Source organism: Phalaenopsis equestris, unplaced genomic scaffold (genome assembly GCF_001263595.1).
Source record: "Phalaenopsis equestris unplaced genomic scaffold, ASM126359v1 Scaffold232799, whole genome shotgun sequence".
Taxonomy (NCBI): Eukaryota; Viridiplantae; Streptophyta; class Magnoliopsida; order Asparagales; family Orchidaceae; genus Phalaenopsis; species Phalaenopsis equestris.
In genome coordinates, this window is record NW_018250760.1 from 266,548 (window position 1) to 286,305 (window position 19,758).

General features: G+C 36.1%; 1 protein-coding gene and 1 pseudogene across 1 annotated transcript in view; one reads left to right on the forward strand and one right to left on the reverse strand.

Annotated features, from left to right (window-relative positions):
* Window positions 1–19,758, forward strand: part of LOC110038420 (DNA-binding protein SMUBP-2) — a 110,961-nt gene that overhangs the window by 68,851 nt on the left and 22,352 nt on the right. The window contains exons 9-12 of the mRNA XM_020743267.1: window positions 193–246; window positions 864–1,121; window positions 6,288–6,494; window positions 6,613–6,716. Of these exons, the coding sequence (XP_020598926.1) occupies window positions 193–246; window positions 864–1,121; window positions 6,288–6,494; window positions 6,613–6,716 (623 nt within the window). The remainder of the gene's footprint in view (window positions 1–192; window positions 247–863; window positions 1,122–6,287; window positions 6,495–6,612; window positions 6,717–19,758) is intronic.
* LOC110038426 lies at window positions 2,014–3,674 on the reverse strand (annotated as a pseudogene).

Genomic DNA, 19,758 nt, shown 5'->3' on the forward strand with positions numbered 1-19,758 from the left:
AAAGAGGTCTAAATTACAACCATCTCAAATTTTAAATTTATTGGATTTCATATAAGACTTATACAAAACAATTAAATTCTATTTGGCATGATTAACTATTGTATGCATAAAATGTTAATCTGCTTTTTATTAATTTTCTTACTGTATCAATTCTTCCTTATTTTTAATCATATATATCTATGTCATTTGCAGGTTCTAAGAGGGGATAACAATACCCTGGCAAAGGACATTCGCAAGGAAATGAAGGTAATTTTAATTCCATTATTTTTTTTAGCATTTCTAGGAGACGACACTCTGCTTTGTTTTGTTTGTGATACCAAATATTTTGCTGCAACTAGCAGCGGGGACTAAAATTTTTTTTATTAGAGGCACATGAACTAATTTAAATATTTGCAGACGCACCAATAGATTTTTTTACTGTTAAAACATCAAATGACCAAGGCTTGTTAATACGTACAGATTATATATAAAGGCATTAAAAATTTAGGGTGCCTTATGCTTTATTGGTGAGTGGTCATGAACGTGTTGGAATCCTGCGTGATGCATTTCCAAATGGTTTAAATTTATCTGCGTGTCTTTTATACCAGATATCTGTGGGTCTGAGATTTTCTGTCATTGAAAATTTTTATTCATACCACTTAATTCCTATGCATTTACATACCCCCCTTGACTATGCATAAAAGGGTGTATTTCACTTTTTAATGTTTAAAATTGTGGTATTTTTGATGTGATATGAAATATTTGGCTGTTATAAATGTAAAAAGTAAAGTTTAGGTGTTAGCTATGTAGATACATAGTAATTACATATAATTGAGCGGTATGTATGTAAATGCCCTTTCATCTTAATGGGATTCTGTTGTCAGGTTTTGAATGAGAAGATGCTGAAGTCCAAGGACAGGAATTTGAGGAGGGATATCAGGAAAGAGCTGAGGACACTTTCTAAAGAAGAGAGAAGAAGACAACAATTAGCAGTCACAGATGTTATAAAAAATGCAGACGTTGTTCTAACAACATTAACCGGTGCTGCTTCTCACCAATTGGATAAAATTATGTTTGATTTAGTTGTAATTGACGAAGCTGCTCAGGCCCTTGAGGCAGCATGCTGGGTTGCTTTGTTAAAGGTTTGTTTTGCTAGCATCCATGTATGGTAGAGTTTTTAAACTCATAAAATTACCACATTCACCTTCAGCCGTTTTTACTATTTAGTTTAGAGGCTTGCAATGTAGACTTGAGCACCTTAGGGTATTTTTTATTAAAATTGATAATGGTTGTTCGGAGGAGAGCGAGCACTTGTATAGAGGGGCAAATCATTTATGCTTTGTTTATGAATGTCCTTTTCTCTTGATGGCCGGGATGAAGTTCTAAGATGGTACGATCATCTTTTGGTTTAGAGCTGACAACTTGTCACTATCCTCACAGAGAAAAGTAGAAATAATCAATGATGTTTGAGCCGAAAGAAATATATTAATAACTACCACTTAAATGAATATTAATAGAAATGCTAATAAAGGTGGATGGATTGGGGTCCATAAATTTCTTACTCTGCTTGTGAGAAAGCTTGGACTAAAACCAAACAAGGCATATTTGAATTAACATTAGCGGTTGAACAATTAAAACCAAACCCATTATTATTGAACTCGTTGGTAGGCAAACCAGATTCAAGTAGCATTTAGATTTTCAGAATTCAGCTGTTTATTGATATGAAAGGAGGGTATAAATACCCTTACATGAATTCTAGAATAGGAAAGACAAAAAAAAAGAAATAATATGAAAAGAAAGATGTAACACCCATATCTTCAATTAATTAACTCATAATAATTTCTTGGAGATAAAGGAAACAACACAACATAGGAAAGCCTAAAATAGGGAAGGAAATAAATTTAAAATAGGAAAAGAAGTAAATCCAATCCAAGGAAATAAATCTAATCCTCATAATTTTTAACAAGAATAAATTATTTCTTCATATAACTTCTAACACTCCCCCTCAAGCTGAAATATTGTTGACAACCATACTCAACTTGGATTTGAAAATATGAAACAATGGGCGAGGAAGATTCTTTGTGAGGTAGAACTTGAATGAAATTCTTCTCGTACTTGGTAGTTAACCCCGAAAGCATTTAGGGAGATTTTTAGGTGATTGCGGTTGCATCTGACTGCAATTTCTGCAGTGTGTATAGATAAGAAGAAGGCTTCTGGAGGTAATGTTACAGGAAAGTTTGCAGGGATGTAAACAACCCACAGGAAAAGCTGCAGGGCATGGTCTATAAGGAAAAAAATTCTGGAGGAGTGCCTACTGCAAGAAAAAACTACAGAGGTAGGACTGCTGCAGGAAAAAAAACTCTGGAGGAGGGTTTGCTGCAGGAAAAGTATCGGGAGAAGGGTCTGTTGCAGGTAAAAAGCTTCGGAGGTAGGGCTGCGACGGGAAAATATTTTGGAGAAGGGTCTGCTGCATAAATAGCTCGGTAAGAGTGCTCTAGAGGAGGGCTTGCTGTAGGAAAAAAAAGAAAAAACACCTGACAGTGATTGTCCTTCCCGAGTTTCCAAGCTCGCACCACCGCTTGTTGAGATGTGGCTTATCTTAACAACAAGCCCGACTTTCTCCACGACAGCAACGATGTTGCCACTGATGATGATGGTTTTGACACCTTTTTTTCTAAGCTCGACCAATTTCTGGGCAATGGCATTTATTCCGAAAGAGAACTTCTCAAACTCAAAGACACCCATGGGCCATTCCCAATAATAGTGTTAGCGTTGTCAAGAGTTGCCTTGAATGTCTCAAGAGAATCTGGTCCAATGTCAAGGCCCATCCAACCATTACGGATGACAAATGCTAGCACAACCTTGTTGACGGCATCAGCTGCAAACTTGTCTGCCACAATGACATTATAGGGTAATAGGAGTTTTATTCCTTTTCAGCTAGACCAACTTTGTCTCCCTCAACAAGAGAGGAACCAACACCATGTTCTTTTGTTTTGTAGAATGTGAAAATCATTCCTCCTCCAAGAAGAAGAATATCAACTTGCTCTAAGAGAACATTTGAACTACCAACAATGGTAGCAAATGGCCGCTTCGGCTTCACAACAACCCCGACAATGTAGTCAAGTTTCTTCTACATGAGTAAGCCAACAACACTAAGTTTCAAGTATTTTGTAACTCCCTTTATTGAAACATGAGCTCTGTGAGCAGTCCAAAGGCATCATTGACATAGAGATCAACAAGTTTCTTTGCAAACTCTATTCTTCTCTTCTTCCTTATAGAATTTCACATTCTCGAGGAGGACTTCATCGCCATCTGGTAATGCAACAACCATGGTCTCCACTTCCTCGCCAATGATAGTAGTTCTGATATTCTAGGCACGCGAGGCTTCAAGCTGTATTTTAGAGTGACACCTTTAGGGCGGCCCAGATGACTGCAGAGAATGATCTTGGTTTTGTGCTCCCTAAAGTAAGTGATAGTGGGAATGACAGTCCTAGACCTGGTATCGTCAGTGATCTTGAGGTTGTCATCGAGAGTAACGTTCAATTTTGCCCTAACGAACACCCTATTTCCCTTTAAATTTGCGTCTTTTGGATTGCTAACACTCCTCTTCATTGCCATTCTTAACTCTAGAACACGGATCCGACTGGAAGAACATAGAGAAATTAACCAAGGCTTGGAATGTAGGAATTTCAATAGCGACGGGAAGGACATCCGGATCCAACTGAAAGATTGTTGGATGATGCATCTCCAATAAGGAAGCTTGCAGGAGTTTGCGGCCTGTAGGAAGTTTTCCAGCCGATAGAGAGGATTTATGGCTGCTTGAGGGAATTTCGGTGGCAGGAAAGGCTGCAAGAGGAAATTCTGGCCGTGGGACCTGTAGGGAGACGAAGTTCCCGACAAAAAAATTAAAAAGGAGGAGGCAGAGGAAGAGCCAGCAGCACGACAAAGATTGTCAGCTGCAGGGAATAGGAAGTTTCTGGCGGTAACAAACTCTAGGGTTTGTTTCAAGACTCTGCTACCATGTAGAGATTTAAAATTCAATAGAATTAGTTTATTGATATGAAAAGGGGGTATGGGTATAAATGCCCTTACATGAATTTAGAATAGGAAAAAAAAAAGGAAATAACATAAAAGAAAAGATATAACTCTTATATCTCTAATTAATTAATTTATAATAATTACTTGGAGAGAAAATAAACGACATAAAATAGGAAAACTTAGGAAAGGAAATAAATCTAAAATAAGAAAGGAAATAAATCCAATTATAGGAAATAAATCTGATACTCATAACTTTTAATAAGAATAAATTAACTTCTAATATAACTTCTAACTTAGCATATTAACATTCACCTTATTACAATGGGGAAATATCGGAAGACATTCTCCGACTCACAAAAATTTTATTTGTTTCCAAAGGGGATTTGTTAAAAGCTCTCCTTTGTCCAAGGTGTGCCACAAAATTGCCAATGCTTAAATCAAAATTAAAAATTAATTAGTAAATTATCCAAAAGCATCTCTCGTTTAAGAATATCATTTTGTTCTGAAATTAAAATTTCCTTAGAAAAACTTGATATAATATGCATTTACACCAAAAATTTGGCCATTGATGGCCTCATAAACTAAGTAGTGCTGGCATCTATTGTAAGGGGATGACCAAAAACAAATGCAAATGAAAAATAGTAGATGATCCATTACATGTACTGGAAAATTAGGAAATACAGTCAACATCATCGAGATAGTAGATTCTATCATATGATCGAACTTTGGGTTTAAAACTAATATGAGAAGATCTTCATATAGTTATAATCATTTTCAACTCTAGTGAACCAGTGTTTGCCATAAAAAAAGCCAAATGAAAGTGAACATACTTCAAACCAACAGATAACTATTTTATACCTTCCAAGTTTGGATGACCAAAAGCAAATTTATCTACTATTGCCTAATTAAATTTCTTTTCATAGATTGACTCTCATCTCTAGAAGAAAAAAAAAAATAAAAGATCCGCTGATTTTGTAGCAGTATGAGCGGAGAAAAGGGCTTTAGGAACCATCTGGAAATTACCCAATTGTATCAAAGAGTTGGGATCCTGAGGCGAGGAAACCAATTTTCCACCAGCAACTTGAGCTGAAATCCGATTAGGATGATCAACCATCACCATTCTCTAAAATGCTGCCAAAAAAGGACATTCTAGTGTTGGATTGAGAACATATACCTTAGTGTGCCAGCTCCAATGGGAGAGAAGAAATTCTTAACTTGTGATTTGGTGTTTGCACTATCATTCTCAAGCTATAGTGATTAGGTGTTCCTTCGCTGCTGGTCCTTAGCCACAAAGCCTAATCTGCATAGCCTTCTTCAGTCTATATTTCCACACATCTACTAAGTATATGTTTCACCTTAATTTGTTTGTTGAGGATTATGAAGCATAAAACTCTCGGAGAATACCATGCAGGGTCAGAGACTCAGGAAGGCGAGGCATCACAAATACTTTATTAAAAAATGGAAATAAACATTTATATGGCTTTTGGCTTTAACTTTTTTTTTTACTTTTAAAATTGTTTAGACCTTTTTTGATGTCCCCAAACATATCACAGCTTGTTATTTTTACTTTTATGTAACTTAGTGTTCTTACTAGCCATTATCCAAATTCAGTTGATTTATTTTTTCTCCGGCATTAACTTTTTGCTTCCTTTATGTTGAGGTTTTGTGCTTGGTATAAATGACATCAGTACTGTAAGAATTTAAAGATTTATCTATGCAGCCTTTACTCTACATTGCTGAATGGCTTCATGCTTGATTTAATGACCTTTTATTTATTTGTTTGTTCTTTTGTGTTTGCTTGTGTTTAATATGTATGCAACTAGTTTGAGCTAAATATTGATATTTGAAAAATCACTTTCTTAGGTGGTTGAAGTGTTTCATGTTGATGATTTTTTATAGCCATAATCTATTGAATCCTTCTTTTTTTTTCGTTTTGTTTTGTTTGATGAGTACATTTTTCTGAATAAACCTTGTCTAAAAGTAGAAGGCCAATTTATACTTGATAAAAATATTTTACCTTCAGCAGGTTGGCCTTAAATTCTTTTTTAGCTTTCATTGAAAATATTTTAATATGGGCACTCTTCTTACTATTTTGTGCCTAGATCATGCTTTCAGTTCATTTAGTCCTCAGAAGGTTGGCATATGTTTTGCATGAGAAATTAAAGTATCATCATTTTCATAGTACTGAATGGCTTCTTGTTTTATTTTTCAAATTCTTCTAATCAAAGACTCAAGCAGTGATCCGTCTGAGCATGTTATGTCATTTACAGGGATCTAAGTGTATACTTGCTGGAGACCATCTCCAGCTCCCCCCTACAATCCAAAGTACCGAAGCTGAGAAGATGGGCTTAGGAAGAACCCTATTTGAACGATTAGCTGACCTGCATGGAGGGGAGGTTATGTCTATGCTTACAGTCCAGTACAGAATGCACGAACTTATAATGAGCTGGTCATCTGGTGAATTCTATGGTGGTAAGGTGATGATCAATTCAATGAATTGATGGAAATGCTCAATAATTCTCGTTTTTTCTTTGAAGTTTGAGCTTCTATCTGTTGTTTCAATTTTGCTTTAGAATTCTCTTTTATTCCTTGCAGATACAAGCCCATTCATCTGTTGCTGAGCATAGGCTTTGGGATCTTGAAAATGTGGAGAGGTCATCTTCAACGGAACCAACTCTTATAATTGTGGACACGGCAGGGTTAGTTTTTCTACTTTGCTCACGACCCATCCTGATAGCTTGGAATATCAAGCTGGGAATGAGCAGTCAGATGGAGGGAATTAACTATCTAGATATTTTCATTTCATAATTAAATCTAATCCAAAAAACAAAGGAATCGTTCTATTTCATAAAACTTTAATTTACAAACAGTTCATGCAGATTTTAAATTTTGTTTCAACTGATAAAAAATAAAAATTGAATTGTAATATCTATCAGTTTGATCTCCTTGGTTTCCGTGCACATACTTTATAGGATTCATCTTATTTTATAATAGGTTTTCCTGAAAATAATAAAAGCTTAAGGTTTTTAGTTAATGTTAGAAATTATATTAGAAAATAATTTGTTCCAGTTAGAAGCTATGGAAATTAAATTTATTTCTTTGGATTGGATTTTTTCCTTTCTTATTTTAGATTTATTTCCTTGGATTGCATACTTTAGGCTTTCTTTTTTTATGTTATTTCTTTTATCTCCAAGTAATTATTATGAATTGATTAATTAGAGATATATGTTATATTTTTCCTTTCATGTTATTTTCTTTTTCTTATTTTTTTTATTCTAGGATTCAACTAAGTATATTTATACATTCCTTTCATATCAATAAAATAATTTCGCTGAATTCTGAAAATCAATATGGTATCAGAGTCTTGAAACAAGCCCTAAAGTCTTCTACAACTGGAAACTTTCTATTCTCTGCACCTGGCGATATTTATTGGGGTGCACGCCCTTCGTCCACCTCTTCTTTTTAGTTCTTGTGCTAGAAACTTCCTCTCCCTACAGGACTTAGTTGTCGGAAACTTCCTCTCCTTACAGGCTTCCTTCCTACAGGAACTAGCCGCGGAAACCCTCTCCCTGCAAGCCCTAGACACAGGAAACTTCCTTCTTCTTTGCAATTTTTTTCAGTCGGTGGTCTCCTTCCTTACATACTTCAACCGACGGTTTTCTTCCTTCTCTGCAGATTTCAGTCGATGGTTTCCTTCCTTCCAGATTTCATCCATTGCTAACCCTTCTTGCATACTCTGGCACCACCGGCTCTCTACGGGTTGTTCCTCCGCTAGTGACCCCTCCCGCAGGCCTCAAACTCTCTGCGATCAAACCCTACCTTCCTCCTACGAGAGAACCTTATCCTTCGATTCAATCTCAAGATTCTTGCTCTGTCACTGACACATAACTTTCTATCTAGTAATGTTCTCAGTAAGGTTTAATCCCTTTGCCCAGTCTACGCGTCTTGTTCTATTTATGAAGGTGTCTTCTCGCTTCCAGAAGATTGTTTGCATTGTCATTTTTTGGACAAGTTATCCTTATCTTGTTTCTTTTCTTCCAAATGGGGAGAAAGACTAATGCTTATGATTGCTAGCTTCATTATAAGTGGGATTCAACATGTTTAGTTCTGTCTAAACCATTTCTTCTTCGTTGTCTACAATGGAAATCCAAAGGGAAACGACTGATTTGTGAAGCAAACGATGGGGATGTTTAACATCACATGTTCACCATGGATGGATTGGTTTCATGGTTGACTGCAGTTCTAGGCTGAGCACCATTTGTTTTCTCAACTTCCAAGGTGTGGTTTCAGGAGAATTGCTCCTTTAGTGAAGGAGCTTTGTAAGAAGCATAAGTCGGAGCTTTGTAAGAAGCATAAGTTGTACACTATAAGAAGCATAAAGCAAATGCATCAGGCAGCTTAGAAAACTCACTACAAGATTCTTCCCGTGTGCAAGTTCTTGACTGGAACTCTTTAGTCTAGCTGCAGGAAACTCACTGGCAGATCTCTTTCCACTAGATTCTCCCTATTGGTTTCTTCGGTGTAACTCTCCTTTCCAGTAGCAGTAGCGGCAGCAGGTTCTCTCCCTGCAAAGATCACAATAAGTTTTAGGCGCCATTTGTTGTTCCCATCAAACATTTTGGGGTACAACAGAAGTTATTGCGCGTGCGAGCCAAGACATGGGCAACAACTTAACAGGAGATGCTCTATATTCTGCAGCGGCGGCGACAACAACTGGATCTCTAGCACAGGCGTCGACTCCTCTTCTACTGTCCTCGGTATGGAGCTTCCCTTGGAGAAAATTCATCGCTTTTCCCTGTCTCATGCTGTGCTGCTCGAGGCCACCATTGCACTCCTCTTTTGGCTTCTTTTCTGCATCTTAATTTGCTTCACCCCGCTCCGCAGTTGCCTCCATTCTGTCTGATTTCTATTTCATCTCCCAACATTGATTGTGGCGGTTTTTAATGTGATCTTTTCGAAGTTTTGAATCTTCTTCGGCTTGAAATCTCAGCAGCCGACCCGTGTACTCTCCTCTGGAGCTTTCTCCTGCATCAGGCATTCCTTCGGAGCTTTTTCTGCAGCAGACCCTCCTTTGGTGCTTTTTCTGTGGCAGGCCTTCCTTCGGAGCTTTTTCCTGCGTCAGGTTCTCCGGAAACTTTCCTGCAGCAGACCATCCTTTGGAACTTTTTCCCTTTTTTTTTTGTAGGTCATACCCTGCAACTTTTCCTATTTGTTGTCTACTTCCCTGAAAATTTCTCTTTAATATTACATATAGGAGTCTTCCGTCTACCTACAGACACTACAGTCAAATACAACTGCAGTCAACTAGAAGTTAATTTTTTGTATAGGTTCCTCTGCAAACTTCCCTGTAGCATTACCTGTAAAAGTCTTCTGTCTACCTACAGATACTGCAGAAACTACAGTCAAAGACAATCACAGTCAACTAAATTTATCTCTAAATCCTTATGGGGTTGATTACTAAGTACGAGATGAAGACTTCAACTTCTATTTTACAAAAAATCTTCCTCGTCTATTGTTTGATAATTTCAAATCCAACTTAAATATGGTGTTTAACCATATTTCAACTTGAGGGAGAGTGTTAGAAGTTATATTAGGAAATATTTTATTTCTTAGGAAGTTATGGGGATTATATTTATTTCCTGGGATTAAATTTATTTTCTTTATATTTTAGATTTATTTCCTTGGATTAGATTTATTTTTTTTCATATTTTAGGCTTCCTATTTTATGTCCTTTTCTTTATCTCCAAGTAATTATTATGAATTAATTAATTGGAGATATAGAAGTTATATCATTTCTTTCATGTTATTTACTTTTTATTTTCTTTTCTATTATAGGATTCATGTAAGGGTATTTATACCCCACTTTTCATCTCACTAAAACAATTTCGTTGAATTCTAAAATTTAATGGTTAAATTACTAAGTAATTTTTTTTAAATAATTATAATTTTCATTTTAAAATATTTTGTAAAAATACAATAAGCAGTAAAAAGAGAAAATAAAGAAAATAATTTTTTGTTAACTTTTATTTATTTTTGTTATAATATTCATCAATGGGAGTCACTGTATAAACGCATACAAAAAATATACGCTTAAACATTTTCCAAAACCCAAAAAAATGTAGGCAATCGTTTTAATTTTTATTTTCATTTTTTGTGCACGACTACATTGTATCATGTACAAGTGTCATCTGGGGGTGACTTACTATATGCATGCTTACATCATATTTTATATATTTCTTTTATTTAACATTTAAAAATGTGAAATTGCATTTTAAAAGAAGCACTGGAAGCAGTAAAAACATTTGCAATTGCTTTCATAAATAAAAATATCTATTGTAAAATCAAAATTATATTTTTCCACCTGTACAGTCTGTAGTGGATTACCTTTCCCTCAAAATTAACTAATCATTTGATTCACTTATAACAATAATTTTGATTTTATTAGTTCATTTCTTCTTTCATATGAATTCTAACCTAAATACTTAGATATCTTCATTTGCTTTTTATTTAATTAAACAATTATTTATTGTTTCATATGTAAGTTTATAATTCTCTTCTTTACGGTATCTCAATTTAAGTATTTTAGCAACCTCTCATTAATGTTAAACTATGTCAACAATTAGTATATTATAGAATAATGTATCAGAATTAAATAAATTGATGTTCAAATAATTAATTAGGAGGCTTTCCTAAACTTCTTTTGGCATGCTCGCCTTAAATTTAGTGTTTAGGGTTCTTAAAATTTTAATTTACCAAAAAATTAATTAACTATGAAACTAGCAATTAAATATAAATATTTAGACTTATACTTGTAATTGCTCTTTCATTTTTTTTTATTTCGCTTTTTCCTAAGTTTCCCTAAACAATTTTTAACAAAATTTCATAAATTTAATTGTGGAGTTATAGGAAATTTCTTTCACATTAAGAATTAAATAAAAATCCTTAATTGTGGGTTTTAAATTCCTTGCCTAAAGCCAAACAGACTTCCAAGTCCTTCACTGCCTTGCCTTTCTTTTGCACGTGAAACATATAGATGCTTAGTCGAGCATTTCAAATGCATAGGAAATTACTTTTTCGTGTTGTTCCTTGACTAGGAGCTTAAGGAGCTTGATTGTAATCCCTGCTAGCCGCGTGACAGGGAGAAACTGCTAACAGCTCTCCTTCTTCTTTGCTGATCAGCTAGGACACGACTCCTGCTCCCAGAATTGAAATTGCTCGGTTGAGATTTTTTCCCCTAATGTAGAAATAACTTCTTCAACACTGGAAAGAGCCGCTCATGTGCGAAGCATTTGGTTTTTCTTCCTCCTTGCTATCAGACGACCCACATGCTCGATCTAGCTTAGCACGCACAAAGAAAGACTCCAGTGAACCACTTTAGTTTCTCTCAAGCTCAGAATGTGCGATTTAATCAATTGAACATCTCTCGAGCACTAAAATCGGCTCAAACAATCGTGGCCTTCTCCTTTTTATTGTTAGTATTTTTTTTTCCTTCTCCCTTTCTCGCTTTCTCTTTCTCGTTCTCTCTCTCTCTCACTCCCTCATTTGCTACTTTTGTACGTGGATTTGAATGAGATAAAACGAGAATGATACCGGAACTAGTTTAAAAATTAACAGTGACGACCACAACTTTTATGAACACTGCATTAGGGTTTCAACACGACAAAAATTGGAAGGGAAAGCACGACACAACAACAACACTCTCCGACTTGGGCCGGAACAGAAGTTTTGTGGGCGGTGGTGGCTTCGGCAAGGTGGTGAAGCGAGGGGAGGGATTGGTGGTTGTATGGTCTATTGGAGAAGGACTTTGGGGGTGGTTTGAGGGATGGAGGGGTGGTGCGGCAGAACAGGTGGCACGGCAGCAAGGGAAGAGGTGTCGGTGGGACGACCTAGACAGTCGGAATAGCTATTTGAAAGGGTTGTCGGCTGGATGTGGGGTAGTGGTTAGAGAGGGGAATAACAGGAGCCGTCGTAGGGTTAGAGGTGGCAAGGGCGGTTTGGTGGCTAGATTGAGTTGAACAGCAAACCTGAGGCAGGAGAAAGGGGGCAACTGATTAACAAGAAGGGTTAGGGGTGGTCGACAACTACAGGAGAGAAAGTGGAAAGGGTAGGAAAGAAGACAGTTGAGGATGCAATACCATCTCGGAGCTAGAAACAGTCGAGGCACCACCTTTCGTCGGATACAACCCTATCAAGAGAGAAGGAGACTCCAAGGAGAACTCTAAAATCATCAAACAACACTAACTCTAATTCCAGAAATTAACACTTAAAAAGACTCCAATAGAGAAATAATAGAGAAGGAAGATTCTAATAGGGAAATAACAGAAAATGGAATTGGGAGAAGGGGCTGGCGACATTTTCTCCCCTTCTAATTGACGCCCCATCTAGTTGGGGCTTGAACCAGAGCTTCTATGGACCAATGCTGTCGGTCCATCTGCGAGTAGGTTCAGCCGGCTGACCTTACAGCCCCACATTAGTCTTCTGGGATTGGAGGAGTTTCAACCTCTTTCATCAAAGCTTTTGGCTCTTCGTCCACAATCCTAACCGCACCTGGATCCCACTAAAGACTGTACCGCTCTCTAGGGCCCCTAAGGGTCCTCTCCATCTTACGAGCAAACATCCTCACATATGTCCAATCATTTGTGAGTCTGCTACTGAATTGATTTTAGTTTGCGTGTCTCGCCTCTGCTATTGAATACTCCCATAATAATCCATGGTTGGTGTAACCAAATTTGAAATGAGGGTAACCTGAACCTTCCCGCCTAATGGTGGCGCTGGTGGTAAGCTATCGATCGTGACATCCTAAAATGTATGTTATCTCTTTCCTGTGTTTGTAACTGGTGCCTTAGTTTTATCATCTCTCGTAGTATCTCTTCCCGGGTCATCTCATCAATCTCCGCAAACCTCTGTTAAAGACGATGGAGCTCTCGTAGTATCTCTTCACGGGTGGGCTCGAGCATATTTCTTTTTGGTGGCATAGTTAGGGGTTGGGATTTGTGGTAGTGGAAAGACTATATGGTGGTAGGCAAGAAATTTTTTGGTTTATGCCAGATGCCAGGAAAGTTTAGAATAAGACTAGGGTTGTGCTAGCTCTAATACCAAATGATACTAGAACTAGTTTAGAAATTAACAGGAGCAAAAAAAAAAAAAAATTATTAGCACTGAATTAGGGTTTACAACACGACACAAACTAGAAGGGAAAGCAGGACACAACAACAATACTCTCCGTCTAGGGCTGAAAGAGAAGACCCGAGGACGGTGGTGGCGTCAGCGAGGTGGTAGGGGGAAGGGGAGCCATTGGTGGTTGTATGGTATATTGGAGCACTTAAGGGGTTGTTTAAGGGCTAAAGGAGTGGGGCGGTAGGGCATGTGGCAGGGAAGGAAGGGAAGAGGTGTTGGGTAATGGCGGGACGGCCTGGATAGCCGGAACAACCATTTGTAAGGGCGTGCTAGATGTGGGGTAGTAGCTATAGAGGGGAACAATATGAGTTGACTATAGTGACAAAGGTGGCAAGGGCGGTTTGGCGGCTAGATTGGGTTGGACAACAAACCTTAGGCAGGGGAAAGGGGGTAGTTGATCAACATGAAGGTTTAAGGGTGGTCGGGAGCTACAGGAGAGAAGGGAGAAAGGGTGGGAAAGAAGATAGGGGAGGATACAACACCACTTATTGAGTAGGATAAGACCGAAGCATTACCCGTTGTCGGATACATCCCTGGCAATGGAGAAGGAGACCTTAAGGAGAATTCTGACATCAACAAACAACAAAAACTAACCCTAATTTCAGAAAACAACACTTAAAAGGACTCCTACAAGGAAATAATAGAAAAGGAATGCTCAAGTAGGGAAATCACAGAAAAGGAAGGCTCCAATAGGTAAATAACAGAAAAGGCAAGTGATAGATGGGGTTGATGGCATTGCCGCCCCGTCCATTTGGGGCCTGGACTGGAGCTTTTATGGACCAGTGCTGCCGTTCCATCTGCCAGCTGGAGTGTCGATCGAATGACACCTGCAAAGCAGGTGTCATGGAGGGTGAATTCTTTTTTTTAATGATTATGTTAATTTAATTTTTTTAAGATAGTTATTACTACTTCATTCTACTTTCTTTGCAAATAGTTTTTTTATTCTCTGGGACGCTGCAGGGAGGTCTTTTATGTTCTAATGTGTGACTAATCAGCTCATTTACATGTAATCCAATATATGATACCTGCATGACACATATTCTGCATTGGTCAAATAATTCCAAAAAGAATTTCATTTAAGAATTCAAACATCATTTTTTCCCCCATATTCATCATTATCATCATTAACTAATGACAATAACTTCTTGGCCATTTATTTATGTTTGAGTGTTTTTTGGTGTAATATTTGTTATTTTTACCCTTATCATGTTTAAATACCACCTTTTTCCTTGGCCCTTTCAAGCTCAAGTTTAGCTTTTTGTTAGAGTTTCCTTTTTTTTTCTCTATTTTATGTTAGTTTTGCCCAAGGATCTCATTCTATTCTGTATTTACTTTGACAGATGTAAAAAGTTAGGTAATTTACAAGCCCGAGTTTTTTAGTTTCGAAAAGAATTACAGAGCACCATTTCTTGTCTTTTTTGGTATAGCTTATGTTGCTCGGTGATTGTAGAATTTACACAAGCTAAACCTGGTCAAACTTACGTACATGATCAAAGCCATATATAATACAAAGTTGATTCATCTGCATAAATATGGGTGAATGTTGTTTTGAATGCTGTAGGATCTTGGTGGAGGCTGCAGCCCATCGCTAATATTTATTTGACTGAAGGCTATTTAAAGGTTAATGCTAAGGATAGCATCTATGCTTTTTTTAACACTCTCCACCACTAAATTCAAGAATTTAAAGCACAAGTTAGCTGCGGATCTTGTTATTTAAAATCCAAATCATGAATACTGTAAAATGTAATCAAATTAAATATAATCATAAATTTAAAATAATAAATATAAAATACTAAAAAAGCAAAATCAAATCAAATCAATTTCTTAAAATTATATAGAATGTTATAAAAATTAACTTATTTACTGAACTCATTAATTAAATTGAGTTAAAAAAATTCAAATTAGTTTATTAAATCATTTAATCAATTAAAATAAAAAACATATTAAAAGTATTTAAAATTAGATTAAGCCTTATAATAAATTCGAAGACTAGATCTGTTAAGATTGAATTGATTAAGGTGATGATCTTAAAACTTCAAAACCAATAAAAACTAATTAAACAAATAAATTAATGCATTAACATCAAAGGAAAAATTGACTTCATTATAGCCGTTATTGGCTAAATATCCCGTTATTTATTTTCCTGGAGGAATATGCTGAAATGTTTGCTTCAAATTAAAATACCCCTTCTGTCTTTGCTGACTACTTATTGAAGTCAACTGTGAATGAAATTGATTTGAAATTAGTTCATTTTGAAACCATTGTTAAAAATTTCTTTCAAACGTGGATTGAACCTAATTTGAACATAATTTGAGCTAGTTCAAACCAAGTTTAAATGAAAGTTTGAATAATGTTTGTGCAAGACTTGAATAGGCACTGGGCAGTCTTTGAACCTTGTTCAATTAGAGGATTTTAGGGATCAATTTTTGTTTTTGGTTTTTTGTTTTTTATTTTTGAAAACAAAAAATAGGAAACAAATAAAATAATAGTGTTTGTTTATCTGTTTTTTGTTTTATTTCTATTTTTTAATACTTATGTTTTTAAAATACTCAAAATAGAAAAACATGTTTTTGTCTGTTTTTAAAACACCGAAAATAGCGAGTCATGTCGCCGACTGCCGCTCGTTACTCCTGCCCCGTCTGCTGCCATCAGTCGTTGTCTGACGCCTATCGCCGCCCACTGTCCGTCGTCGTCGGTCGTGGCCCTCTGTCATCCCTTCCTCGCCTGCCTTACTCCCTCTCCAGCCCCCGCCCGCCGCCCACCCCCCGCTGCTAGCTGCCTCCCCATCCACAGATGATGCTTCGTATTGGTGGAGGAAGAAAGACGTCGTATACCCCATGAACGACAGAACTTAATATTGGAGCACACATGGACTCAACCATTTTATAAAAAGCATAGTTTTTTCTTTAAAAAAAATAAAAATACTCAACCAAATATGTTTTATATTTTTTAATTTTAAAAACATTATAAATCACAACAGTACCAAATGCGTTTTCTAAAACCAGAAATCATAAAATAAAATAAAAATAAAAGACTAAAAACAAAAACAAAAACAAAAATAGAAATCTGAAAGTGATCCTAAACGGGCCATTAGGTTTAAAATAAATTATAACATAGCTAACTATAAACTGGATGCAATAATGTGCAACTACAACAATTATAACATAACATGTTATGAATTTGATGCAGTAGAGTGCCATCATAATAAATATGATATAATAAACTATAACTTTGATATAATATAATATAATCATAATATCTATAAAGTAAAAGTCTACGGCTTTTAAAAAATGGAATGTAATCACAATAGCTATATTATAGCATAATTAAATATAATTTGTTTGCATAATTAAATAAAGGGCAATTAGGGATATGAAACATTGCTATTTACAAATCTAGCACCCTATTTTATTTGTCATTAAATTCTCACTCAAATATTAAAATTCACTACATAGCCTAATGAAACGAGCTCTTCCGTAATACCATGTCTCGTAGTATTGCGATCGCGGGATCGTATTGGGACGGAATATTGTCCCAAGAAGATGGTTATTGAGTGTTGCCTGCCATGTGGGTACATGGGTCCGTAAGACCCGTATTTTTTTTTTTACACTTTTAATTAGGATTTATTTTAATTATTAATGTGAATATTGTATGTGGAAACTGGTTGAGAGGATTTTAAATTTGTTTGTGTTTTGGAAAATTGTATGATTTGATTTATGTCTTAAGGAGCGTTGTATCTCTTCTTTTTGCAAATGGTGTGTTTGTAGTTTGATAAAAAAAATGAAGTGGAACCTTGTCGTTTGTACCTCTTCATTTCGTCGTTCGTCTCGCTGTTTTCAATCTGGACAGCTGTTGAACGACTCTTATCCCTGTCCAAATGTCGCCAAACTCATGTTATATCATTTCCTTGCTATTCCACAACCACATTCCCGCTGGATCTACTTCATGAACACCTTTTAGGAGTCTTAGAACAGTGTCATTTGATATCAGAGCTTGACAAACCTAAATTTTTTAGGAATTTGTCTTTTCTACATCTAAGCTTAAAATTCCCATAATCTAAACATTATATCAACTCAATATCCTCATAATTCCTATTGTTATACCTAGCATTAACCTTAACCTTACCCTAAACATAAACCACAATTTCCTTTTCAACAAAAATTAATTAGTTAAATAGAGACCATGTTATCAAAACGAAACCCTTAATAAAGTGTGTAAGAGCTTACTATAGAGGATATGCAAAGGAAAATCTTTCAACTGCAACAAAGGCTTACTGCCTTTGAGAATAGACAACACGGAGAGGTCAACCAAAGCTAGAAATGTGACTCGCCAGATTGGGAGGTGAAAGTGAATCCCTTCCATTAGGAAGTTTCCAGTGATGTGAAATATCAGAGGAGAAATCATGGTTTTGGAGTGAAGGTTGACTTGCCAAATTTTTATGGATGTTTGGGCCTAGATGAATTTAATGAGTGGCTTCAAACAGTGGAGCAAATTTTTTAACACAAAGATGTTCCCCTGGACAAGAGAGTGAAATCGACTGCATCAAGCTCAAGAAGAACGGTTTCTTGTGGTTGGAGAACCTTAAAGTATATTCGACAACGAGAAAGTAAGAATAAGATCATCATATGGTCTATAAGATGAAAAGAGAGATGCATCGCAAATATTTTCTCTCGCATTATCGATAGGACATATTTATTAAATTTAATAACTTACGTCAGTGAGATTCTTCTTTTGAGGAATACTCAACTTAATTTGATCTATCATGTTAAAATATTAGTTGGTGGAATTAGAGGAACACACAATGGTGATGTATCTTGGAGGATTGAGGCCATGTATTAGTAGCATAATGCATCTACAACCGTATGGGTCACTACTCGATATATAGGCCCTAGCTTTAAAGGTGAAAAAATAACAACATCAACGATGAACACCACACTTTACAGACATAATTTAGCCAAGGATTAGGCAGTTGGGGTACATGCATTGGAGCTTACAAGCTGACCTCTCTCGAGAAAAAAAAAATAGGTTAGAGTGAAGAAAATGTGAAGATTTTCAGCAGTCCCAAAACCATGCCAAATAGAAAGTAGTTCAAGTGCTATAATTTTGGGCACAATGTGTCGGATTGTCTAAACAAGTTGATCTCTTTTACTTAAGCAGGGAGAAATTTAAAAAATAGACAGTGACAGGAGAGAATGAGGATGTCAGAGAGAAGTATCAGCTTCCAACAGACGAGGTAGAAATGTTAATAATTTGATTGGTCCTTCAGACACAGTCCAAGGGAGAGTAATTGTGGCTCCACCACCTCTTTCGTACCCATTGCACCATGAAGGGAAGGGTGTGTAGTCTCATTATAGATGGAGACAATTGTGAAAATGTGGTATCTACACAGAAGATAGACAAAGTTGAGTCATACTACTCAGGTGTATTCCCAATCATATTCCCTAATTTAGTTGAAGAAAGGGGAATAAGATCAATATTGACAAGAGTTGTTTGATAGAAATTTCAATTGAAGATAAGATGCAAGATCAAATTTGATGTGATGTTGTACCTATGGATGCACGTCACATTCATATGTCGTCTACGAGCTTTTTCTAAAATGTAAGCCTTCCTTTTCATGAAAATAAGTTCTTTCATGAACCGAATAATCATTATGGAAGGTCAAGTTTATTCTCAAATCTCATTGCTCATGTCTTTCTTTAAGTCAAATATATTCAAACTAGAGCTGAGGCCAATTCATTTTTTCTAATATAAGGAACATGATGAATTCATTAAAATGTTCTATATCATGTAGATGCTAGTCTTAGTGGAGACTCTTCAGAATTGTCTCAAGTCAATCATCCAAGCTATGTTGTAGGGTCTGTTTGGGGTAGCTGTAGCTTATCCAGCTTCTGCCGATAAGCAGCTTGTTCTGATAATCTGCTGATGAGCAGCTGATCCAAATAAGCTGTGTGGCTGTTTGGTTTGTGCGTTTGGAAAACAACTGATTATGGATAAATGACTATTTTGCCCTGCTGTGGATAAGCTGTTTAGTTGTTTGATTTGTGAGTTTTGTAAACAGCTTATTTGCAGACTTTTTTAGTCAAATGAATAATCTGTCACGCATAATTTGTAATTTTCTCAACAAAATTAAATTTCAAATGTTAAGACAAGAAAATACCAAACACTAAGGGATCAGATTCTGTTACACATTTTACGATTCTTCTCCAATCAGAGCAAATAACTGCACACATGTATGTTACACATGCCACGATCAAACCATTGAGAATTTCATAAAAATGAAAAATATGGGTTGGGTTTTATTACGAATTTTGATATTTGAGTGAAAATTTGAAAAATGGATGAAAGATGGTGTTGGATTTGTAAATAGCTATGTTTTAGGTGTCATGTATGTAATTTCCCCTTAAAATAAAGGTGACAATGTAAGAGCAATAACCATGTAGCACAATGGTCTTGTTTCTTCAATCACTTTGAATGGCAAGAAAAAATGAACATTTCATAGTAGCAAATTTTTAAAGCCTGAACAAAAAATAAGGATTGAGAAGGAAAACCTTCATTCAAAACATT